This window comes from Molothrus aeneus, chromosome 5 (assembly GCF_037042795.1).
Source record: "Molothrus aeneus isolate 106 chromosome 5, BPBGC_Maene_1.0, whole genome shotgun sequence".
Taxonomy (NCBI): Eukaryota; Metazoa; Chordata; class Aves; order Passeriformes; family Icteridae; genus Molothrus; species Molothrus aeneus.
In genome coordinates, this window is record NC_089650.1 from 60,524,542 (window position 1) to 60,551,552 (window position 27,011).

General features: G+C 35.9%; 1 protein-coding gene across 3 annotated transcripts in view; it reads right to left on the minus strand.

The window, feature by feature from the left end:
• CACNA2D1 (calcium voltage-gated channel auxiliary subunit alpha2delta 1) overlaps window positions 1–27,011 on the minus strand; it is a 366,545-nt gene that overhangs the window by 192,368 nt on the left and 147,166 nt on the right. For all 3 annotated transcript variants that reach the window (XM_066550936.1, XM_066550937.1, XM_066550938.1), the window contains exon 4: window positions 1,522–1,581. In XM_066550936.1, the coding sequence (XP_066407033.1) occupies window positions 1,522–1,581 (60 nt within the window). The remainder of the gene's footprint in view (window positions 1–1,521; window positions 1,582–27,011) is intronic.

Genomic DNA, 27,011 nt, shown 5'->3' on the forward strand with positions numbered 1-27,011 from the left:
CCTGACCTTATGAGCTTTTTTGTCTGTTTTCAGATCTTCAAATGCCTGAGTAACACTGGATCAGAATGAACATTTCTGCTGGTTTTGACTGGGTTAGAACTGCTTTTCTTCATAGTAGCTATGGATTTGTTCTGAGAAAAGTGTTGCTAATTCTGGTGTGGTTTTTTTTTTATATTTATTTTTATTGCTGAGGACTGTTTTTGTGCAGCTGAGGCCTTTTCTGTTTTTCCCACTGCCCCAGCAGTGAGGAGGCTGAGGGTGCACAGCTGACCCCAGCTGACCCAGGGATATCCCATGCCATACAGCACCATGCTCAGTGTGTAACACTGGGGGAAGAGGAAGGAAAGGGGGACTTCTGGAGCAATGGTGTTTGTCCTCACAAGTCACCATTAAGGGCAAAGGAACCCTGTTTTCCTGGGGATGGATGAACACCTGCCTGCCCATGGGAAGTGGTGAAGGAATTCCTTGCTTTGCTTTGCTACTGCATGCAACCTTTGCTTTACTTATGAAAATTTCTTTATATCAACCCGTGAGTTTTCTCATGTTCACTCTTGCAATTGTCTCCCCCATCCTGACTGGGAGTGAGCAGGTGCCTGTGCAGTGCTTACTTGTCAGCTGGGGTTAAACCATGACAACATTCTTAGAAAACCACTGTGCATTTAACTGTGTGCTAAATGATTCTCATGGATGTGCAAACACAGTTCAGATTTGCAGCAGCATCATGTAAAAGTACCATCTGCTTTAATTTCTGAAGGAACATGGAATAAAGGCATAGTAAATTATTTTGACACTTAGCCAAGAACTATAGCCTAAAATTAAGAGGCTTATAATCATGCAGCAAAATATTAATTTAGCCAAATTGGTAATAAAAACATCAAGGTTGTACATTTTAAAATCATGTCACTTATTTTTTCAGCAAAGCCTGAAATGAATAAAGAAGATAATTTAATGTTTGACCAGGCTGGGGCCTCTTTCAGCAGTACTAGAATATTGAAAGAAGAGGTGCAGTTATTAAAATATGGAAAGAGATTCTATAAAAAAGCCTATGACTCCCAAGTCATGCAAATATGCAGATAACCAAATCCTTCTGTATTAAGCTTTTCTTGCTTGTTTTTTTTTTTTTTTTTTTTTTCTCTTTACACAAGAAAAAGACAACTTGTAAAAATCTTTTCTATGATTCTGTTTCAGTGTTTGGAATAAGCACACTTTTAACTGATAGCAACCATCACTCAAATGTCTTCTCTGTAATCATTCCTTGTCTGTCAAAACAGATGTTTTGTGTACAACTCAGAGCTACATCCCTGGTCTGTGAAGCTCCCTAGGAGATTCTGAAGGGAAAAGTTCATTTTATTCTCTAGACACCCTGACTGAGACTCTGTTTATTGAATTAAATGGACTGTCTATTCATAGTCAGTAACCCTTTCTGTAGTAGATATATAAACAACATATTTGTAAGACTACAGTAAACATTTCAAAGAGGAAAAATCCAAGAAGGTTAAAAGGAGAAAAATTGAAGCTTACCCCAAACTCATCCCTCCACTGATGTGATGCTTGGTACTTCTCTGCTTCTTTAGCAAGGCGCTGAAGAACAAAGAGAGAGAGAACATAAATTTTAGTCTTTACTGATTCTTTACATTAAAAAAATCTTTATATTTTACTTTTTTCCTACGCATATTTGCTCTCTAAAAATTTTATATCTATGCTTTTTTCATTTACTTGAAAATTATATGAATCAAGGTGAACCATCTCCTCTAAAAAATGCTATTTTCTGTATTATTTTATATTTAAGTATCGTAATGCATTAGAAAATTTAACTTTCACTCCAATATAATTTTAAAAGTTCTAGTTAAATTCAAAATCCATCAACATCCTCCTGAAAATACCCTCTCTTTACACATGCTACCTTGTCTTATGTGCATTAATTTAATCTACTATCTAATGACAAGTATATATTAAAATATTAAAACACCATGTTATGGACATTTATTTCTCTGTTATTTCATTTAGCTTCAATTATAGAAACTCCTGAAATCCCTGTGATTATTAGGGATGCATAAAGACTCAGTAATTTGGGACTAGCTGGAGTCTGATCTCATGGATTTAACTAGCAGCAGAGAGTAACAGGCATGTTCCTAGGGGACATTGACCCATATTTAATACTTTGAATAAATCCAGTCTTTTCACTTAGCCCCACAGAAAGCAAAGCACGGGAATTTGCTCTTTCGAATTAATCTCTTGTACAGATACATCCATTAGATTGGCTGATGTGTTCCTCCTCATAAGTCCAGAAAAAACCTGTTTTGACACAACTCTTAAGACTTCACTACAATTTTCCATATAGAATTTGCCATGGTAATGCATGTACTCCAGCAAAGCTGCACACTGATCCCCCATCCCACAGATGCACCCATCCCTAAAGCAAGGCAGCTCACTCTGAAGAAGCAGCTACCTGATGTGAATGCAGTTCTTGTGGACTCAGCCATGCCCTAATTGTTGAGTGACTTACTTTCAGAAATAAATTATTTTACAGCCCAAGAAAAATTTTAGAAACTCCTTTTTAGAAGTCATGGTCCCTTTCTAGGAGACACACCCTGACTATGTCCACCAGAGAAGGATGAAAATGCTGACTGTGTAACAATAAGTCTGATGACCCTTTTAATATTCAGACCAATCCTTACACAAGATGCACTGGTGTCTAAGTCACACTTTCAGTTGAGTCACCCTGTCAGTTCTTGCCAACAGCAAAAGGAATATGACCAGAAAGTCCAGGAAAGCTGGAGTTCCAGACATGGTTCTGTCAGAACCTCACCTCAGACCTGCAACTGCCTGCGCTACCTTATCCCCTGAGGACAGCTGCTCTCCTGCTCTAACAGCTTCCAGGATGACTGACACATTTCAAAAATCAGAACTTAGGACCTTTTCCTTATTTTTAGGTTTGAAATAATTCTTTAAAACCAGAAAAACCGTCAACTATGTCCTCTACTGCCACAAAATGTGTCCCCCCACTCAATTGTTTTATTGTCAATCCAAATGGTTCTTAGCTAACAGAAAGCTACCAGCATCTTACAGGCACAGCTCACTAGAGGTACATCCACAGTAACCAAGTACCACCCTAACCAAAGAAAAACTGTGATATCATTTAATATATTATACTGGAAAAAAACACAGTCTAATTCTCTCTTGACTGCGCTGGACAAACATCTACAGCATTTCATTTTTGGTAATACACTGGAACAACTTTGTCCATCTAGTTTATTCACTTAATCTAGCCCATTCTGTATCTAAATTTGCATATCCTTTGATAAATTCAAGATGATTAAGTCATATTTCACCAGGTTGTAGCAAAGCAAGATATAGCACTTGCTACATGTGTAAATAGCTGCAGTTAACACTGTCCTCAGATTTCCTTCACACTGTGCTCCATTGCCTTAAGGTTCTCTAAGAACCACAAAAGACAGCAGAACCCAAATGCACAAAATGATAAATGGATTATGGAGAGAAATATATACTCATCACTAACACTACTAAGAATTTTCCATGGAAAGGACTGAGGCCATGCTTGAAGTTCCTCAGTTCAAACGGTAGAAATCTTAGCTAATCTGCACTATAAAGTAAAAATGCTTAAAGCAAATTAAAAAAAAAAAAGTTGGTTTGGGTTGCTTTCTCTTGTCTCTAATGAAGGGAAAAAAAAGAATATCCCTCAGAAAATTGTATTCTTATTTTTTTCAGTCAGGTTTTAGTTAGAGGCCATCCTAACTGCCCAAGCAACCTTCTAAAGTAACCCGACATGCAATATCTACAATGCTTTACACCTTAAAATAGCCTCCAAAATGGGAGGCTGGCATTCAGGGCATGTGTACAGAGCTTTGTTAATGATAATCAAGCTCATATGAAAGTGCAAGCAAACTGTTTAAGAAACAGTAATAGCCAATGAGAAAACAACTGTTCCTTGACTGCCAGAACCCCAAACCTGACACCATAATGAAAGTACACATGACAGCAAGACAGGACCATGCATACAGGTTCCAGCAACTGGTTGAGATACCATTTGATTTCTTCATCCCTGCTTCCCTAAAGAATCTTTTGCTCTACTGTCCAAAAAAGAAGTACTTTTTTTTTGTTGCTGTTCCAGTTATTTGATCAATTAAAAAAAAATATCTGCAATGTATCCAATACTTTAGCTGGAATGTATATTTAGAATGTACCTCATATTACCCTGTGTCAACACTCCTTGGCCGAAAACAGCCGGGCAGTTAAGCAAACTCAAGTTACTTGTGCCTTTTATTGTGACACTAGGAGTCCAATTCTTCGTCTCAAAGAAATCATGCCTGCTTCCTTTTGAGATATGCAAATGTCAGGTCTGGCCTTCCCTGTTTTGATGGAGGAGTCTCTGGGGAATGCTGACAGAGAAGCTGCACAACAGCCGGCTGACACCTGGAGCTTCCCATCTTCCTCTCATTACAATGAGGGTGTAACAAGGCAACAGCTCCTTTAACACCATGACCCACTGCAGCTCCCTACAGGTTTCTCCAGCAAATACTAAAATCCTGAGGTATGAATTTTTATGTGTAAGAAAATAAGAAGAAATGGTTTTAAACAATATTCTTGCATATTATCCTTTAATAATTTCTTCCTCCATGCCCTCTGTATTGCTTGCTGTGTAGATGAAAGTTGTGAGATGTTTTTATGTCTTGAACAAAGCTCTATTTAATAGCATTTTTGATACAGAGTAGGAAAAGCAGAACAAAACTAAAAATGGAAAAAGAAAAAAAAAAACTAACATGTAACAGAAGTGTTCTGGCTTACTTCATTATATTTAAAGAACCCTACTTCGTGCAGTCTGCTGCAGAACACAGATTTACTCTGAATTAGTAAATAAATTGAGGAACCACGACCAGGGAGAGAGGGCTGCAAAGGCTAACAGAATGCTGTAGCATCTATTCATGTCCTTTGGAGGATGCCTGACAGCTGTCTGATGGTGCTTTTTAAGTAAGGGATCAGAGGAGCTGATGCCAGATTTAGCCAGTGTGATTGACACAGTAGCTGATGTCAAATTTAAGGTGCTTGGAAACACTTTGATTAAACATGCAATTTGTATTAGAGTAAACAATTACTTCTATGTTTTTTTCTTTTTTTCATTCATTTTAAACTTTTTTTAAAAATTATTAATGAGAACAGATTCCTCCTTTTTCTTTTCCTTAGTAGGGTGCAGTGTGCATTATTCTCAGGAATTTCCAGAATAATTAGCTCATCGATAAAAAAAAAAAAATATCCCTTAGAAATCAGTCACTGCTCAAAAATAAATATTTTTAATCAAACTTTAAAAGGAGTCAAGATGTACCTGCCACTAGATTTCCTTATATGTTTCAAAGAGAAAGGCTATCTTCAAAGGAAAACAGCTATTGAAAAGCTAGATAAGGTGCAAGTGTTAATTCACTCCACCAGCCTATGAATTTTTCTTTAACTTTTAAAGAGATTATAAAAGATTATACACACAAAAACATATACAAATAATAGAAAAGGAAAACAACTAAAAGAGATCCAAAGCCCAGCTGCTTGTCAGTCTCAAAACCCTCTATTTTCAAAGGTCTTGTCCCCAGTTTCCAAGTTCATGTTACTATCTCTGAAAGGCAGCCTTTGATGCAGCACAGACAGCAAGAATCTTTATCTGATCTGTAAAGATCAACTCCCTAGCAGGCCTATTCATCTTCCAGCTTTCATTTTTCTTACATATATGTCATATTTTTATCTCCTCCTTGCCAGCACAAGATTCTGTCAGCAAATGGCCCAATTAAATTTATATTCAGTACAATGAATTTTTGTTTTGTACTTCTCATTCTAAGTGTTTTATTTGAAAATAATATTCAACTAGTTCTTGATATATTAAGCTATTATAAAATGTGTAATCTTAAGAGTTAATAGATATCAGTAACCTCACAAACTTTTTAAAACACAAAATCTACAGGTTTTTTAGGTTATTTTAAGAATAATGGAAAAATATGTCAATATCAAGCTTATAAAGAACAACAGAGAATACAGAATGACCTTCAAGTCCTGACTGTAAAATATTACCCAAATATTCAAACCTGTTCTTGCATGAACAGCACAAAAGCCACAAGAAGTATGTGTAAAAGTGGTTTAATACATAGTTTTCATATATGTGTCTGAAACACAAATATTTTTCTTCCATAGTTGATTATGAATTGGATATGAATTACAGGATGAGGAAGAGATTCTGTAAGGCTCATATTGGTGTCTGGAGTGTCAATGCAAGACTGATAGTGCTATTTCACTACAGGTTTAATAGAGACTGACAAAGTCCAAAGGATTACATTCTCAGCTCAGCAAGCTGTTACATTCTATATTAAAACAAATTAGAACTCTTCTACCTTCATTCTGTTTTCTTTACATGCATAGCATATGTTATATTTTCACAGGAATTCTTGGTAATGAATTATCCAAATACTCATGAGTTACCCTATTCAATAATTGTACCAAATTGTATAGAAAAAGCACCCAGGTTATCACACAGAAAGTTTGAGCTCAACAAATAACTGTAAACTGGAAGGTCAGCAACCCAAAAGTGAGCATAGATGTGCTAAAGATAGCAACCCTCACATAAATACATGTGTATTTATTTTCTTTTGTCTTATTTCCATACTTCCAGTGGGGCACAGGAAGAGTTAGGAGGGGATGTAGGGGATGACCACCCTTTTGCATGTTATTTATAAAGATATTTCCTATATGATCTTTCTAACAAGTGGGCACTGATAATAATTATCACCACAAAAGCTGATCTAGATTTGATGAAGCTGAGGCAGGTCAGTTTGGATAGGACAGTCCCAGCCATAAAACATTGTCTTAGATTGAACCAAAGACATGCCCAATTTTGCTGATTTAAATTGTAAAGAAAAGTTTTAAAGTTTCCTCTCTCAAGTAAATTTGTTTATTTTAAAAAATACTGTGATCACTAACACTGAAGCACAAAATTTCCCATGATAATTCATATTTCCCTATGTCAAATAAGGACTTTTTTTCCTAAGCTTTGCTGTAATCCATTAGATAAAGGCCACTAGATTAGATCTTCAGCAGAAGGGTAACTAGAACTTTAAACATATTTTTAATTTTTTTTTTTTTAATATAGTGACCAAATCTAGTTTTTTGGTTTGGGGTTTGGTTTCTTTTGGGTTTTTTTTTGGTGTTTTGTTTTTTTGGGTTTTTTTTTTTTTTTTTGTTTTTTGCTGATCTGCATCTTGGTTATATTTTATGTATTTACACTGCAAAGTCACAGCTTCTCTTTACTCTGACATCTGCTGTGCCACATGATGGAAATGTGATCTGTGCTCTGTTAATGAGGATATCTGAAGCATGTAAGGTCACAGAATGACTGTGTTTATATTGCTCTCCTATATTCCATACAGAATGTGCACGTTGTGCTCCTCAGCTACTCTCTGGGGACAGTTTCACTTTTGTCATCCTAGGCAGCAGTTGAGTCATATTCATAGGGAAAAAGGGTATACCAGGGGTCTGCTGACACTGTAATACTTACAAAAAGCAGCCTTCATATAAAATTACTGGCCTAAATGTATATATAATTTAAGACAACTGGGAAGTAGCACAACTTTTTGAAAAGCTAATGTTAAAGCTAATGTTAACAACTCTGGACAACAGTTCAAAGTAACACTTCAATCCTTGTCTTCCACTTTATAAATTAACAGCAACCTAAAATGCTACATTTATTTTTTTCTAATTCAGCAGTAGATTACAAAACTCAACTTCAATTAAAAAGTAAGCAGAAAAGTATTTTCCAGTTTGTCTGCTTTTCTAATGCATTTCAAGACATTTCTGCTTTATTCATATGAAAAATAACTCTATTTCAGACCTTCTTAATCAGCTTTTCTAACAGGATGACCTCATATCCAAAGAAAGAAGAAAGAAAGAAAGGCTGTCAAGTTGGTTAAAAAGTTACGTAATGGAAAAAAAAATCTTATCACCTTCTACATATTTAGAAGACAGAGCTTTAAAGGTTTTCAGTATCTGTTAATTGTTATAATGAAAATCATTCTTTGTCATTCAAGACAACCTTTATTCCTTGTTTACTTCAATGAAAGAAAGAAAAATAAGGCTGATTCTCTACAGAGAACTTTTACTCATGGTCTTGTTCCAAAGCAAATCAAGCCAGTGGTTGAAATAAGATCAGAAATCAATGGGAAATAAAATCTGAACTAGAGTACTTGAGATTACAATATTGTAGGTAAAGATAACACTTTCTGACATAACTAATCACATTTATTTCAAAGGGAAAAACTGAAATTGGGATGCTCAAAATAAATGCATCCCACACGTGCTTTTGATGCCCAAAGTGTCACATGCAATCACCTGTCACTGACAAAGGTGTCACAGAAGTAAGAAAGGATAAAGCCCAAAGAATATTTGTCACAGTGACACTTCTCCATTACATAAAAGCAGCCCTTCCCTAAAACATGAATTAGAAATACCTCTTCTCTTATATTAGCTCCTAGCAAATTGACAAAAAGAGAAGGAAAAAGTGGCATAGTGGTAGTACTTCAAGGCCTAAAAGAGAGATGAAGAGTCTTTCAAATATTATATATTAGGGTTTTCATTAAAGTTTTAGAAAGAATCTAAAATCCTTCAGAAGTAGTCAAATATACAGATATTGTCACTTTTTGTTTCTGTCCTGAAAACAAAGCACAGAAGAGCTGGAGCTATATACACTACAGAAAGTCATCTCTGGAAAAAAACCCAAAAAACTAAATAATAAATAAATAAGTAAATAAGTAAGCTAAACCCCATACATTTAAACTTCTGGAAAAGTGGTTTAGCTTGATATGCACTTAGGTGAGTGCACAGCCTGCAGAAGTTGCAGGGGATGATGTCAAGTACCAGTTTGTGGCTGTCTGAAAACTCACTGGAGTCACCTCAGCTTTGTATGTAATGTCCATAATCCTTACTAGAACTAGTAAGGACATTGGTACCTGATGAAAAGAAACCTTACATGAGCAGTCAAAGGGAAAAATGAACCACAGGTCCAAAGGCACTGCTGGAGGAGTACCTGAGTACCAGAGAACAGATCAAATACAGCCACAATGAAGAATGTAGGGAGCATAAAACTGTCTTCTCTGAGTGGAGCTCTGAGTCTCATCCATGAGGCATGAAATATTATTTGTGTGAAATAAATATGGTGCAGTAGGGGTGTACAAATTTATTATATTCAACTATCACTAAACAGCAAAAAGCAGTGTAGTAGATTCACATCAGAAGGTCGAGAAGCAGAATTTCCACATTTACAGGGAGGGGGAAGGAGGAAGGAAGCTCAGTTTCCAAGCCAGAGTATATTTCTAGGATGTGTGCAATCAGGAGATTTGAGAAGCTGGGAAATGTTGTGACAGCTTGATACTGCCAGAAATGTTTCTGTAGACAAGGGAGCACGATAGAGACAACTGTAGATAAAGGCATGAAGAAAAACTATTAGAAGAGTAAGATAGTCTGTCAAATGCATCTTGACATCTGGCAGTGAAATTTCACTAGAGTGGTGTATAAAAATAGCAGAAGACCACTTCTTTTAAGACATCATTCATCCTTCTCATTTGCAGAGGCTTAAACCCCTTAGAGCTTATTACATTTTCACTCTAATAATTCATATGGCATAAATGTAAGGCACATTAGTGTTATATTTTTAAACAGGCTCAAAGTGAAGGACACACGCTGAAACCATTAGACTGAAATTGCCAACTGCTCCAACAAATCTCAAATTGCATAACACCACCAGCTCCAGCTCACTGCCTGCCTTGGGAAACTCTTTTAAGCTTCACAGCTGAGCTAGTAACTTCACAGGCATGATTAGAAAATGACATGGATATTGAGTAGACATGACTTGTTACCCTGGTTTTTTTTCACACACTTTCTATCAGCTCAAGAAGAAATCATAACTACATAATTTTTTTTAGAAATATCAAAATTACCTCACTTAAAAAAAAGTGTTCTAAAATTTCATAAAGGTAATTTTCCTCTGACTTAAAAAAAAATTAAGTTGGCACAGTTCAGATTGCTTTACAACTCCTTTAATACCTCCTCAGTAGTCATGCACTTAAAACAATCATAAAGGAAAAAAAAACCCAAACCCAACACAACATATAACCTACAAATTTATACATGTCAGCAGATTCACTGAAATCTGACTAATATCCAAATAGGAACAGACATAACTGAAATATGTACATACAACTCCCTTATTTTAAAGGGAAAAGAAGAAAAAAAACCCCAAACAAATCAATTAAATACCTCCTTGCAAAGTACAAGGAGAAGAATACATTGATACAGACTGGCATCACTTATGCAAGAAAAACACCAAAGCCATTTACCTTTAATTCAATAGGGGATGCAAGAGCAGTTTCATTTTCTCTCATCATATAATCAAACAGAACAACAAATTTCACAGAATGCTAAAGCTTCATGTGAATTTAGTAACATTATATCAAATAATATCATTTTACTGTCAATAGAACTCAATAACAATACTAAATATATACTGAATATTCAAAACACTGGAATATTTTTGTTTAAAATTATAGCTTCTGCTAAAATTAGAAAAGTGGAGTTCAGCTAGGTAGGAAACACTAAATATAGAGAAGTGTAGTAAGTTCTAGATTTACTCACACGCTGTGTGCTACAAAAGATGTTTAGATGTAATGCTGCTGTAATCCCAAAGGAAGATCATAAAGCTGGAGATTTAAAATCCCTGCTGAACTGATAAGCAAATACCTCTTTTGGCCATGTCACCAAAATTAAGCTCTCAGAGTTTGATGGGTATTTATAGAAAGAAGAGAAAAATCCAGAATTTCCAGAAATAACAGGAGTGAACAGAGCTCATTTATCATCTATTCCTCTGCAGAACACGACAGAAATGTTTTATTTCATTAAGACACATTTATAACCTGCACTATAATGATAAATTCCCAAGTAGTTAATGATTTATAATAAAATCAAGACAGCACTGAAGTCTGCAGCAGAATGTCCAGAAATGGGCCTATGAACAATGCAACTATATTAATAATTAAATGTACAGCATGAATAGTGGAATGAAATTGTGAATTTTAGAAGAAAATCAGCATGTTCACCTCAGCACTCCAATGTATAAAACCGAATAAGGAATTTGACTTATTACAAGTCTGTTCAAAAATGAATCCACTTTTTAAATATATACACATATTTGCTTAAAACTATAGCTGCATCCCAAATGTAGCTTTAACAAGGCAAGATAGTGTCTCAACAGCTTTGCATGTCAGGGAAAAACAAAACAGAGCAGGTGGTGGGCTATAGCTGCTGAATAATCAACTTGATCTGATCAGCAGTCAGGGGGTGAGAGCCATGAAACACGTTACTGTTGGCAACAGCAGAAACAAAGGATACATTAATACTGCATGCTATTTTCAGGCAACATTTCCCTAATGGAAGGAATTCTAGTCCAAAGAAATAGAAAGTGTTTAACTGTGAGTCCCGGAGAAAACTGAGCACAAAGGGAAGGAAAGAGTGTAAGAGTGATTTTTATTTTCTCAGGGACCCTGTGCCAGCAGTGCTGGGAACACACCCCTGGTTATGCCTGGCTTTGAGCTGGGGAAACAGGACACCCAAAGCCTCTGCATTTCCTTCTTATCACGTGGAGGGTAATAACAAGCTGCTTCTAAACTTTCCCAAATATGTTTTAAAAGAAGTGTTGCACTGCCAATGTTCTCTCTCTCTACTGGACAGGCTCAAGTTTTAATGCTCAAGTGTAGACATGTCAAGTTTTTAAAAGCAATTAAGGTTCTTTGTTACTTAAACTTTTTCTATAAAGGACTAAATGGGATTACTTGTTCTTATCCTCCATTCTTCCAGACTGTAATGTAAAAACACCTTAAAATTAAAAGTAGACAAAAATGTAAGGTGAGAATGCTGAAAATGGTTTATTTTACATTTCCATGCATTGTGTTGGTCGTGATTTCTCTTCAGCATCTTTTGTCATGCACATGTCATATACTGGACAATTTATGACCTCTTTGTTCCAGGCAGAACAGTCTCTTTCAGAGCATTCTTGTGATTATACAGAAAATACAAACTGTTTAAGGTATACCATCACCCATTAATCATATGTCTGCACTGTAAGACTTTTAAAATGGAATTATATGGGAAAAAATACTATTTTTCATTGTAAAACCTCCAGCTGTAAAACTAATGCATATTGTCAGAAGTATTTAATAACTTTTCCCATCCATTGTGAAGCAAATATTGCTAATGGTATTTAACACATAAAGGAAAGTAAAGCAGAAGGGTGACATAAGCAAAAAGTGTGACCAAAGTCTCAAAAAACATTAGTGTTAGATGCTTAGTAACACCAGAGTCCATCAGATTAATCCTCTGGGTGAATCCACTGTATTTTCCTTTCAGTTATTTTCCTTCTTTTTCTATGATTATGTACATGATCTATAGCTATGCTTAAGAAATGTATTTCACTGGTTGTCTTCATGACTAATGTACAGATCTGAATTGACATTCAAACAGTAATTTTCTTCCATTTTTTACAAAACAAACAAACAATCAATTAAGATTGTTTTTAGTATTTCTCTCACAGGTGACACATTTGATAGCTACTACAAGAGGTTTGTGTTTATGTATGATGACTTCCACCAAAAGGTGTTTAATTAGGATGTCTCACACTTTTCTCTGTATGAAAATCTAATTGCCACCTTCTAGCTCAGAGAACACAAACAAGAAGCATTATCCCATCTCAATACTTTTATTTTTCAGTCTTTTCTATAGAGGTAATATACTGAACCATGCCAAAAAACTTAGCACCCTCCAAAAAGTGTGTTTTCTTTTATTCTGATTACAGCTACTTCCTGAAAATCATCACCAGAATCAAACTGTGAATGCCAGAAAGAAATAAGAAGCAGCTAAGCCAAAAGATAAACTAAACACACATCAGGATGTGATGTCACAGTAAAAGTAAAGCAAAACCTGGCAGCACTTTGCTGGACTGGATGTTTGATGCACTTAGTACAATGCAGTTAACAGCACCTGATCTGAGTTGCACTTAAAAGTTCTGCCTGAGAAGAATTTTTTTCACATTTGTGTTAAACTGGCACATTAGATAGCAGAGATGATTTTCAGAAATCAGTCTGAATCTTAAATTAAGACAAAATACTGATACTTAAGGGACTGGCAGACTTCTAAAAGTTTGGAGTTTTTTTAAACACTGCAGGATGCTCTTGTAGGATTTCATGAATTGCTTTTGGGCTAAATTCTCAAGGAATACTGCAAAACAGACAAGTTATAGAAGTGAAAAAGCAGATTTTTCTGGGCACTTTCCTTTCACATGAACCATTAAGATTTGAGAAGTCAGATGCTTTGTGCCCTCATTTAGGTCACTGGCAGCACTGAAATGCTGAATCTCCACCATCTGAGCTGAAAAGTGACTCAATGCCAAGGAAAAAAAGCATTTTTTCTACATGAAAACAACTATAGATTTCAATATATCTTTCAAATCTATAGATTTTGATGGGTACACTGCATTAAGACTAAAAATGAGAGCTAAGACTAAAAACACAGCTTCATGTTCCATCATGAAGACAATGACTTTGACTCACTACTGATCAGTATGGTAAATGATATAAATTACAGTAAAACACATTCACTTGCATAAACAACAGAAGTTTCAAGCATAAAAACCCTGAAGTTAAAGCCTTATTAAATTAAATTACAGCTAAAATCAACCATACAGTGAACTCTTCACCTGTATCCTGTGCTCAGGTGGTTTTAGCAAAGTTGAACAAAGGGTCTAAGGAATGGTTACAGGGCAGAAACTTGGAGACCCAGGTGAGAAGAGGCAACAGGAATTCCTTCCACCATGGTGCCCCATGATAATCTCACTACTTAGAACTCTGGATTATAAAACCAAACCTCTGGACACTCCTTGTCAGTTGAACAGTTACATGGATCAGTTGTGTTACATTAAAGAGAAGATGAGAAGTAAGGGAAATCAACTTTATTTAGTAAATTAAAACTGTAAACTGCATTCTCAAGATTTTTGTGTTTATATCATTAGTGACTTGCCAAGTAATACCTTTAGCAACACCTTTCTCCAAATTTGGACTTATTTTTATCTGTTTTACCCATCTTCTTACTCCACAAAAAAACAACCAAACAAAAAAATCCAAACACAAATAAAACAAAAAACACAACAACAACAAAAAACAAACCTGAAAAAAAACACCTCTCAGATATATAACTCAGGTAATTCTATGTGGAGTATATAAAAACAAACCCAAAACCAGTATCTCCAAAAACCCCCAAAACCTAAAAACGACATCACAAAGAAAAAGAATTCCAACAAAACTTCAGATTTTTTAAGATTACACGCTTTCTGAGATTATAGGATAAGTTTCATGGCACATGACTTTTTACTTAAAAAAAAAAAAAATTAAAATTCTATTTGGAACTAGAAATACTAGCAGGCACAGGCAGATGTGTGATGATGGCACATAAGAAGCCATGGGGTGATACAGCAAACACTGCCTGGCTTCTGGATTCCCACCCATTCCATCTTTGGGCACTCAGACCGGGGCGGCAGCAGCAAAGCCACTGCTGCTCTGACACCAACTCTCTGCTGGAAAGCTGGCAGCCAACCTCAGGAGTGACCAGAAAGGTAAGAAAGAAGAAAGTGGCAACTTCTGCCAGCTCATGGGGTTTTTATAACTACAATTCAAAGAGAAGCTACTTAAATGCAAAGCTGCTGTGGATCTCAATCCATCAAGTACGTTGTTATCCAACAAAATCTAAAGAGGTTGCTCTCATGAGCACATCACATGGGAAGATCTCAGCTTTGATTAGGAATTTAACTGGAAACAAAGTTACTGATGTTCTGTGCAGTGTAAAAATAGTGTGGAAAGGAGATTTATTTGCACACTCTGTGCTGAGTTTTACAGGTACCGTATGCCCAATAAACTGCAGAATGTAACACTGAATTATACTACATGTTTGCTGAGCTTGTTGAAAACATTCTTATATTTACATAATAAAGTACAAAATGCATTGTAAAACATATGTTCATTTTCTGAAATGTATATGTGTGTACAAATATCTTCCTTCGAGTGCTTCTTCACATAAAAATATATATACTAAGTAATGAAAATACAAAACCAAAAATATTTGCAATAGAAATAATTTGATGCATCATTTTGAGCCAGAGTGTATAATCCAGACAGATTAGGTTGTTTTGTTTTTTTTTACAGTAGCATAATGGGGTTTAGTGTTTAGAGTTTTTTAGCTTTTGAACTGTTCAACTGAATAAACAGTTTATTAATTTGCACCTTTTTTAATTCTTGTCCTTTTAGCCTCAGCAAAACATAAAGGAAAGAGACAAAAAAGTAAATAAAAACCTCAAAAGTAAAACAGGCAAATTAAAGAAAAAGAAAAAAAAAAAGAAAAAAAAACAAAACCAAAAAAACACACCTTTTCTAAAGTAAAGAAATTTGAAGACTGCTTAAATTGATCCTAGCTTCAAAAGATCATGATATTTTAAGAGTAATATCTCTTTACACCCTGATTCATTAGTCATTGTCTTTTGTTATTTTCTTGCACAGGTAATTTTGTCCACAGTTTTTAGCCTACTATTACCAGGTAGATTTATATGTATTTGTGCTTAGGGTGATGGAGCATTCCAAGGTGAGTTGACTGCACTCATTATAGCTGTGATTGTTAAAAAGGTAAAACTGCTCATTCTAGTTATAGCAATCATTTTGATCCCTCACTTATAGAGGAAAAAAAATAGAAAACAAACAAAAAACTAAAACCAACAACCTTCACCTGGATTTAAAAATCCTTTACACTTTGAAGAATTCAAAGGATGAGACATTTATGAGAAAGCTGAGAAAACGGGGTTATAGTGTTGAATAAAAATCTCTTTTTAAAGACCTCCTTGCCTCTTCTATGATTTGTACCAGTGTTTCCTAGATATAGTTGTGCCTATTTTTTTTGTAAAGTATAAGCAAAGCTAGTTCAAAAATATTTTTTTAAGCAGAAGTTACAGAAAAACTTTCCTCCCACTTTGGGCAATACCTTGCAACGTTTGCAGACGGCTTCCTAACAGTTTCAGTCAATCCAGAATAGTGAATATATCAAACAAGGATTTTACTTCAAAGCATGTAAATAAATAAAAAGGTTTGTTAAACTAAATATTTTCCAAGGTTGATATAAAGTTTCACAAAAATCAAGCTTATTTCAGTGGAAGGACTTCTGTCTGAGCACCTCATGTATTTCATGTGCAACCAGAAAAGAACTTGTATTGGATTGATATTTATTGGTTTTACATACAAAGAACTATTTATGCTTTCCTTGAGCAGTAGCATTTGCAGTGGGCTAAGAGCTGAATCTTCAATATACACTTGAATTGTCAATACATGTTTTAGTAACACCCTCCCTCTCTTAGTATAAACCTAGTCAAAAGCCTCAGAAAGAAAACATGTTCCACTTTGGAACAGGAGGTTACATATCCTAAAAATACTTGAAATGTCTGTTTTTCAAATATGCAGTTACTAGGTATAGCACATTTGGAAATGTCATAAAATACTGTTCTTCCTTATTTTTGAACAATGAAATTGTCAGATTTGTTTTAAGTGGAATCCACAGTGTTGTACCAAAATCATCTCAGTCAGTAGCAGCTTATTAAACAGATCTAGGAGTGTCTGGGTTTTGCTGTTGCTGTTTGTCAGTTGTTTTCCTTGTTTGGGTCTTTCAGGTATGGAAATAGCACTGCTCAGATGACACTGTGAATGCCAAGCACAGTGTGCTGCTGCAGCAATTCCTAGGTTATCTCTGAGGGGAATGAAAAGCAAATCCAAGAAGCTGCAGCACAAGACCGTCATGATTTTCTTGCCCAAGACATGCAGGTAGCTTTCAAAAATCAGTGGGATTTCTTAGAGCTATATGGCATCTACAGATAGTTTAATTCTGGTCCAAACATACTCCTTCTCAAAAATCTGGCCTAAGCAGTATCTCCATGGTTTTAATTAGGGATGTCAACATTTCTTAGTACCTTAACACAGATGAGGGGAGCCCAGATCCAATGTTCACTGAAACACCATCTCAGAGCCTGACCTAAGAAAGTCTGTGACAGAAGAGACCCCAGAAACTGATCCCCTGCAGAACTATTCCTCTATACAATTATGATCAAATTAAGTGCTCTGCATTATCCCCTTACAACACTGTCTGCTCTCTTGCCTGAGACAAAGCAGCCCAATTTAGGCCCAAGAACAAGGGATCAGGTATTTAAATAGCATGATTTTACTGATGTTTTATGCAAAATACTGAATTAATCTTTTAGGGTAAATCCACAGCATGTAGCAACAGACAGTGAAAGATGAGGTACATGGAGGGTCTCAGTGCCATCTCATTTACGCTGTTGTTATTCAGCTTTACTCCCTTGTCAACTATAATTTCATATTCTGCATTTAGAACTCTATCATCCCTCAACATACAAGGATTTAATGTCTGTCACAAAGACTCAATAAACCATATGTGTTCACGTGTATACAATGCCATTTCTATCTCAGGCAATAAATGCATGCTAATATATCTGGGTTTGAGAGCTCAACAGCTCTCCAAAGTACCCAGATTCAGTACTTAAACAGCTTTATGAAATCCAGTATTGCCTTACAAAAAAGTAAGTACTTTTATGCATATTAGAAATACTCCTTATTAGTGTATGTTAACAAACCCTTCTGTGCTATAAAGAAACCTATTATTTGTTTCTACAGCACGTGTGCTCAGCCTCATTATCAGTCAGGGACCCATTTCTGTGCAGGCACCACAGCAATCACTGCAGAATTGGCATGTAACAACACACAGCCAACTTTTTATGCAGCCAAAGCCTTTGGATACCAGAACAGAATAGGAATCCCTGAAGAACAAGTGTTCAAACACAGTTATTAGAGCCCATCTTGAAGTGTAGCTTAGCTAATAGCACCGACTGAGCTGAATTGATTTTCTTCAGCTATTTAAATTTCATTATGTATGCTCTATTTAATTCCTTCTCCACCTAAATTGATACAAAATATAAAACAACCTCTAAATAATTTACTGTGAAAAAACATACAAGCTAATTAAAAGCTAAGACTTGAAACCCAAACACATTCTAAACCTCTCTTATTTTTTAAAGGCATCACCCTTTTTTTTGTCTTGGAGCTGCCTTTTGCTTTCTTTGTTTTGGAGAGACAATGAGTGTCTGTAAGGCTTTTTTTACTACAGTGAAAAATGCTTACAAAGAGGGCTCTAGGCTTCTGTTGCTTTGATTTTATGCCACCAGTAAAGGTTTGTGATTTTTGCATTTCTGCTGAAATTGCAATTAAATTAATAAAATCTAAATGATGTATTCTTTACCCATATAATGCAACTTTCCAGAACTGCAAATTAAAATAACTCTCATTATGATTATTAATCACTCTCTTTTAATTATAAAGCGAAGACTTAAATGCCACCTTACAATACAACAGTAAGGTCAGACATTGCTCAGATGTCAAAAGGAAGGGTGGAGGGGGCAGCAGAAAAGGGAACATTAATGCAGCAGTGATTCCATGAGCAGATCTCAGACATGTGTGCCTCTGACATGTAGAAGGCAAAAAATAAAAATGAAAAATCAGCTCCTGTAATTAATGAATTGCACTACTGTATATTTCCTTCTTGTGCCAAATAGGTCTTACAATGGCTATTCAAAAATTCAGAGCTGAAGCTCTTTTTGGTTTTAAACCATTTTCAGGTAAAGCTCTTCCTGTGAACATAATAAATGTAAGTAATACCTAATTATTATTTTCAATTAACTTCTATAATCTAGTTTCAAATTTAAAATAGTTACCACAGAAACAATACTGATCTTGTGTTATTCTGACTGAACCATATAATCCTCAATTTGTTTTCTTTTCACTTTTGCCTGTAATTTTTAAAGTAATGTTTGATCCTTCAAAAGACTAATTTACAAATGCACATTAGGATACATATTTTCACATTTTTCCACACACCATGTATAGGGTTCTGCAAATAGTACACAGTTTCAAAACTTTTCAGTTCTATTTCTATTTTCCCATTTTTCAAATCTATTAATGAAAAGTAATCTATTAATCTATTACTTAATCTAGTAATAAAAATCTCTTTTGGAAATATGAGCCATATTTTTTAATAAGTCAGTTTCTGATAAAAGAAATCTGATTGCTCTTTCAAAAAAATAAAGGGATGCATCAGTTGTATTATTCTCAATACCACTATTCTTATTTGGCTTCCTAATTAAGATCATCCTGAAAACAAAGCTCTTCTTGAACCCATTCTCATTTATTACTGAAACTACTCTCTCTCTCACACATACACACAGAAATGTCATCTGCAATTGTCTAACCTACAAAACTGAATCATGCAGAACCTGGCATCATCCCTGCTTTATGCTGTCAATTGGAGCCTTAGATCTCAAGTGGGAGAAGAGCCACCTAATATGTTTTTATTTGGAGAAGAGTTCCTTCGTAGCTTAATTAAAGCACTGCCTGACAGTTCAGAAGATGAGAATTTGCTTCTTCTGCAAGGTTTGACAACATCCTCAGCTAAAATGTGATAATATTGTGAAATATGACACTAAACCTTAGCCTCCAGCTTTAAAAAAATCAGCTTTAATAATTTTATCTTTAATTTATTTCCACTAATTTGATTAACAGAAATACCAGTGCCTGCTTAGCAAGTATATGTATCTAGAATCTTTTAATTGAAATTTTAATGTACTTTAAAAGAGTGCCCACATTGAATTTTATAACTATTAGCAAACACCAAAAGAATTATTTTCATATAGTCATACTATATATGCTATATATAAACTTTGGATGCATTTTACACATTCACAATTAAATATCAACTATAATCCAAGGGGCTCAGAAATTTTCTCAGCAATTCTTTGTGGGAGTTTTTGTTTGTGGTTTTGTTTTTTGTTTGGTGTTTATTGCTTGTTCATTTAGCTGTTGTTTTAATTTAAAACAAGTCATTTTGCTGAATGAGAACTTATTATTGAAAATAGCAACAAATGTTATTAAAAAAATATTTCCTTAAATCCATAGTAAAGTTATTGGCCCAAACAGGCATTGAAGAAAGGAAAAGAAAAAAGTGGAAAATGTGGATCTGACACAAGTCAGATCCAAGTCACCTAATCCTGAAAGCTGTTTTGTGTGTTGGCCAGATTAAGCAATAGAATGCATTTCACATGGATGCTCCCACACCCTTCAGTGTAACACAGCTAAATCAGAGCTTTCTTCCCTCTGGCATGTGTGACAGAAATAAATATGAACTTCCATTCAACCCAGTTTATATGAAATGAGAAGAGACATTCTTTACCAGTTTCCACAGGAAGAACATGGTATGTCTAAACTTTTAGTCCTTTCAGGTGTGGCTGGGAATAGCTTAAGGATATACTCTGGCAGCAAAAATGGCATTTGCTTCCAACTGACTTCAAAGGATGATCCTAAGTAACTATCCTACAGAACATACATTTAATTATATTCCTTTTTTTTTTTCTCCAGCTACCTGCCACACTGGAACACTGGAGGGAAAAAAGGAAAAAAAAATTAAAAAAAAAAAAGGAAACAAATTTTCCTGTTATATCTGCTCTCAAAACAGTTTTGATATTTTATCTATTTAGGTTTCCCAAATCCTGCAATTTTCTAGACTAAGCATGTGCTCACTTTCAGATTGCCAGCTATTGAGGGATGACTCCTGGATCTCCAGCAGCACAAGGCACACAGTTCTCTTTTCCAGAAACAACAAATGGAAAAAATGCTGCAGCCAAATTCCCTGAGGTACCCACCAGACCTGTAACTCAGAGACCCACAGGGCCAGACCTGTGGTTCTTGTCAAGTCTCAGTAGTCATCTCAGGGCTATAACAAGTGCAAAAAAACACCTGACAAGCTCCAGTGAAGTGTAAAAGGTGGAAATATCACCAAGACTGCATTTTATCACCCCTCCAATGCTGCCTGGCAGAGGACAGACATGGTGAAGAAGGCTTTGACTCTGCTCCTTCCAGTCCTTTCCACAAGAAAATAACTGGCAGCAAGTGGTCAATGTACAGCTCTCCCTACACACTGCAATTCCAGCCAGGCCAAGGCTGTCAGTACAAGAAGGCCAAGAGTCCATCACCTGCTTTATGCTCCACCCTGCACAGCTTGATGAGCAGCAGGAATTTTGCCTGGCTTTAAATTCCAGGCAGCACACAGGCACATGTGGCTATCATTGGAAATACACATTTAAATGCTACTGGGTTTTCTGAAACACAGTTCTCTCTTCTTAACATGCATGGATGGAGAAAGAGGACAGATTGAATGTGAGATTAAATTATAATAAATTTCCCATTATTGTTTTTTTAATGAAATATTTTGTTTATCAGTAAAACAACTAAGGATTAAAATCATAATGAATCTCTTGGTAGAAAAGCTTCCAATGAAAATTAAAATGAGAGATGGAAGCTGCTCAAAACTGCTGAAGGCATGCTCTCTTATTTCTTTTTATTCAGCAAAACCTGTCAAAAATCCACATCCTCTGATGTACTTGCATTTAGCATAGGGACTTGTCAATTATTTATTGCAGAGAGTTCTGTCAGACTGGGATTAAGATGTCCTAAAACTCCCAGGAGGGTAATTCATCATAACACAATATACTGTGTGAATAATGGACATCCACAAAGGCTCAGCTGACATGATGGAAGTGAATGATAGGTGAATTGAGGTCATGGGCTTGATGAGGGGACATGGGACAATGCACAGCCAGGCTGTCAGGCAGGCCATTGAACAGGAGAAAGTGCATAAATATGAAATGGCAAACAAACAGATTGGCTTTTGTTTCCTTCTTCCTTACAGCTCAAAGAAACGATGCTGGAGCTAATGAACACATCCATGCTGTGAGCCAGTACACTCTACAGTGGCTGCTACAGCTCCAACCCAAAGAGAAATATCCTGTAAAAGTCCCAGCTATGGATTAATAAGGCCAAGTGCCAGGTTTTTTTTGTTTTTTTTTTCTTGTTAAAAAGTGGTTTATTTCTATGTTTTTCCACTCCCAACATACTTACTATGTTTCAATGAAAAAGAGCATCTTGAATCAAAGCAAATTTACATTACACATGCTTTACTACCTATTTTACTACCACAAACCTGTAAATCTGGAAATACATTTGAACCTGAACTATTTCTCAAAAAAAGGAATAGCAAATAGCTACAAGCAAATAGCACCTGTCAAAAAACAGAAGTGAGGTGAAAATTTTGTCTCTTTTCAACCAAGGTGACAAAATCCCTGGTGTTCCACTGAGAAGTGTCACTTCACATAGGAAGAGAACTAATATTATATCACTAGTAAATGTAATACACTACTGGTGCTCTACTATTACCAGTTATATACTACATTCAGTGCACTCCTCCCCTTGAGGTGCTTTTGTCCAATAACAAAGATCTTCTCTATCCAGCTTGCTCTTTGCCACAAACAAAAACAGGAATAAAGAAACCATTGCAAACACTAAGTGCAAGCGTTCACAGGATCCATCTGCTTTTTTGTCCCTGTCATCTCATTTCATCCACTTAGGTATCTCAGTGATTTAACCTTTGGAATTGATAACACATTTCATAGAATGATAGAATGGTTTGGATTGCAAGGGAACCTAGAGATCATCCAGTCCCAACCTGCTGCCATGGTTCTGGACACCCTCCATCAGCTCAGCTTGCTCAGGGCCCCATCCTGTCACAGAAACATTTTATGAAAAATCCTTTCCTTAGGGTTTTTTCTCCTGAGAAGCTGAGAGGCCTCAGGAACAAAATGTAAACAATGATTATCTGTTGCTGTGGAATGCAACAGGTGCATCTGTGATTGGTCTCATGTGGTTGCTTCTAATTAATGGCCAATCACAGTCAGCTGGCTCAGACTCCCTGGTCAGTCAAAAGATTTTATTATCATTCCATTCCTTTCTTTTCCTTGCAAGCCTTCTGATGAAATCCTTTCTTCTATTCTTTTAGTACAGTTTTAATAGAACATATTTATAATAAAATAATAAATCAGTCTTCTGAAACATGGAGTCAACATTCTTGTCTCTTCCCTCATCCTGGGCCCCCTGTGAACATCACCACACCATCCAACCTGGGCCTCAACACTTCCAGAGACTGGGAATCCACAGCTTCTCTGGGCCTGCTCCATGGCCTCACCACCCTCTCAGTAAAGAATTTTTTTCCTAATATCTCATCCATACCTACCCTCTTTCAGTTTGAAGCCATTCCCTGCTGTCCTATTGCTGCATACCCTTGTAAGGTCCCTCTCCAGCTCTCTTGTAGCCCCTTCAGACACTGGGAGGTGCCCTAAGGTCACCTTCTGTTTTCCAGGATGAACAGATCCAACAGCCTCAGCTTTTCCTCATGGGAGAGATGGCCCAGCCAGATGGCTCAGATGGCCTCTGACTATCTTTATGGCCTCTGACTGTCTTTATGGCCTCTGACTGTCTTTATGGCCTCCTCTGGACTCACTCCAGCAGGTCTGTGTCCTTCTTTTATTGGGGGCCCCAGAGCTGGATGCAGTGCTCCAGGTGAGGCCATTTACAGACAGAGAAAATGCACATGAAAAATAACCTTGTGTCATTATAGTAAGTTTAGCACAGTAGTAGCACAGCATAGTATAGTCTACTCTAGTCTAGTCTAGTCTTAAATTGTATCCTCAAAAGGCCTATTTTTCCTGCTCTTGTGTAAGTTAGGGGCCAACCAGCCGGGCAGGTGTGACAGTGTGTTATTATTAACTGTCTTCAAAGTTACTGCAAACAAAAAGTAATTCAGTATCAATCAAAGCTGGTGAAACAGCTTCCAGCATTATCTTCTGCAGCTAACTTGCCTTCAAAATTCCCTATTTATCAATTTCATACCAGAGCCCACCTCCCCAATCTTTTTTGTATCTGAAGATCCTTTTCAGCAGTCTGCACAGTCTCCAGTCCTTCCTACATCAGCCTGTAGCAGAACCAACCTGCTCTTTTTCACAAACACATTGTTTTCAGCTTTTCAATCACTCACAATTCTCAATTTCAGACATAAAAACTCTAACCTACCCTGAGTAATCAGCAGTCATTACACACTATGGCCAGCGTTCAGAAAATCAGTTATATAAATTATACCTAGATATCTTTTTCTCAATGGGCTTAATTTAGGGTTCAAAATTTCCCCTTTGACTGCACACAGAGATCATAAAAATTCAATAAAGCTTTGCCTTTCTGAGAAAAGTAAATTGTTATTGCTATTTCCACTTATTGAATTCTTATTGTTTATAAGTGCAACATTTACCTTCCTAGGACTCCCTTTGTCATGTGCATTGATCTTAACAAGGAGGGGCAAGAGAAATATGAAGAAACCTGGGTTAGAATAGTGGAAGCTGGTTTATGTTTCACCCCAGCCTAGGGGAATGGTAATGCAAGACTGTAGATATTTCTGATTTATGTCAACCTGATGTAATGACCTGATCACATGTAATGGTTATGAAATACTCCAGCATGGACTCTGACAAAATACTCATGGATAACTAAAATCCCACTTATATTCCATATGCAGATCCCTAGTTTTGTTCTGGAGAGGGACCAATGTCAAATGACAAAGATCCTGCTATGAAGTTAGAATGAATAAGAACATGACCTCTAGTGGGGAGATTTCAGTTTGGTTTGGTTTGGATTTTTTAATTATAGTTCAAGGGGAAAATTACAATATTTTTGTCTTCCCTTGTGAATAGTCCTTGTTCTAAGAGATTTGGGTTCTTCTGACAGTTTAACTTTGATTCTGTATTTTCTGCTTTGTGAGTGTTAGAGGTAATATTGATCTGAGACTTCAGAATTTACATTCCCTAACAATGTTTGATATTAATCATTAAGCTGAGACCATTTGTCACTTTCTTTCACTAAAGTGAGTCATCCTCTGAACATATCCTTTGTTGTTCCTAAGGTCTAATATAACTATTGATTTATTGCCAACAAGTTGCATCTCCTTGTTAATGGAATCTATAGACTTTATCCTTCTCACTTTTGTCTTCAACTGCCATCCTAGAAAGCTGCAGTCTCTTAATTCTGAAAAGCAAATGCCTATTTTGATAACCATGACATTTATTTACTTTCTTACTCCTATCTGTGCGTTTTGACATCTTTCCCCACCACATACTGGATAATGGTTCCTTTTCAGGTGTTAGAAGAATTCCTTCTGAAGGTGCTATTCTGTTTGTTTAAATATTGTAGTGAGCAGAGAGGCACATTACATTCAGACAATTTCAGACTGATTTCAGGGATCGCAAAATAAGTGTGCTCACCCAAAGCAGAGTCACTGCAGAGTTAGATTAGGTGTCTTGGGCTTATACACAGTTGTTTTTTTGTTTTATCTCCAGAATGGTGATTTGAAAATATGTCTGGACAACCTATTCCTGTTGACCATCCTTCATCTTAAAATTATTTTTCCCAGTTTCTAACCACAGTTTCTCCTACTGGAAATTTTATTCATTGCTCCTTTTCCTTTTTCTGTGAAATTTTTTGAATAGTGAAAATGAAAGAATTTGCATTTCAATAAACACCACGAATTTGTTTAAAATTCAAATTAAGCAAGAAGCCTCAAGAAAAGCAAGCTTGCCACTTTGTGTGTAAGTACCTTCTATAACAGCATATTAGGAGATCACTTTCTTCTTACCCTCATTCTCAAAATACCCTGCTTTATTGAATTAAGATTTTTTTGATTCTGGACCTTTTAAGGAAACAGTTTAAATACACTATCAAACAACTAACATTGTAGAAGGAACAAATGCAGATTTACTCGTGATTTTAATAATGACAATATCTTCCTCTTAGAGACTTCAACAAAATTAAGATAAGTTTGATATATGAAAATTTGAACAATCAGAAGAAAAACTGGAAGTTTTCAGATAGAAGTTTTCAGAGTATGTCTGTGACCACCTCTCCTTAGGAACAGACATGTGACAGCTGTTTATCCCAATTAAAACTTTATGGACAAATTCCTTGGATTTTCTATAGAATTTGTGTTTGTAATTTATCTGAGGTAATTTCATCAGTTAATTTCAAGGTCATGATAAATAGACACCCATATTTTGTATATCTGAGTATGGTTCCAATACAGACCAAAGGGAATAAGGCACTGTAGCATTTTAAAAGGTATACAGCTTTTAACAAACTTGTTTCTTTCAAGGCAAGGATTTTTAAAAGAGAATGAAGAAATTTTCCTGGTAAATGATTCTGAGTACATACCTCTTCTGATTAATAGAACTGTTCCACTATGCAATACAGTTTGGTGATATATCAGTATATATCAATATACTAGTAAGAATACTAAGCAATAAAAAATATTTATATTATCTTTCAGGTACATGGAGGGGTTTTTGTATGAGCTCAGACAAATCTTACTGGCAATGATAACTAATTAATCTTTTTACCAGTTCCATTTTTTTTTTCTATGTAAGAAAATGAATGCAATTGTTATTCTTGTTTTACAGGTAGGTTTCTTGTAAAGCCCTAACAAATGCAGGTCAGGAGTAGAGCTGGGGGCAAACTGCTCTCTTGATGCATCCAAACTTTGTGGCATTTCAAAAAACAACCACTTTCCCCTACTGTTCATCAAAGAATCCTCTCTTCTGTGTCCCAAGGCTTACACTTACCTAGGATTTTGAAAATTTAGTAATCTGCAAAATGTTTTCTGGGACACTAGATGATATCATGCTATGAGGAAAGAGGGATTCAGTAGCTCAAGTCCCCAGCCTGTATGAGAATTCAAGCATTTTACTCTCAGTTCATAAGAGAACTGGCAGTGAGGCAGTAAAAGAAGCCAATGCTTCTTCCAAAGGCGACCTATTACATAATTACCCATGACAAGATTCACATTCTAAATCATTATATTAAAACACCTTATTAAAAGAAAAAAAACCAAAAACCTCTAGA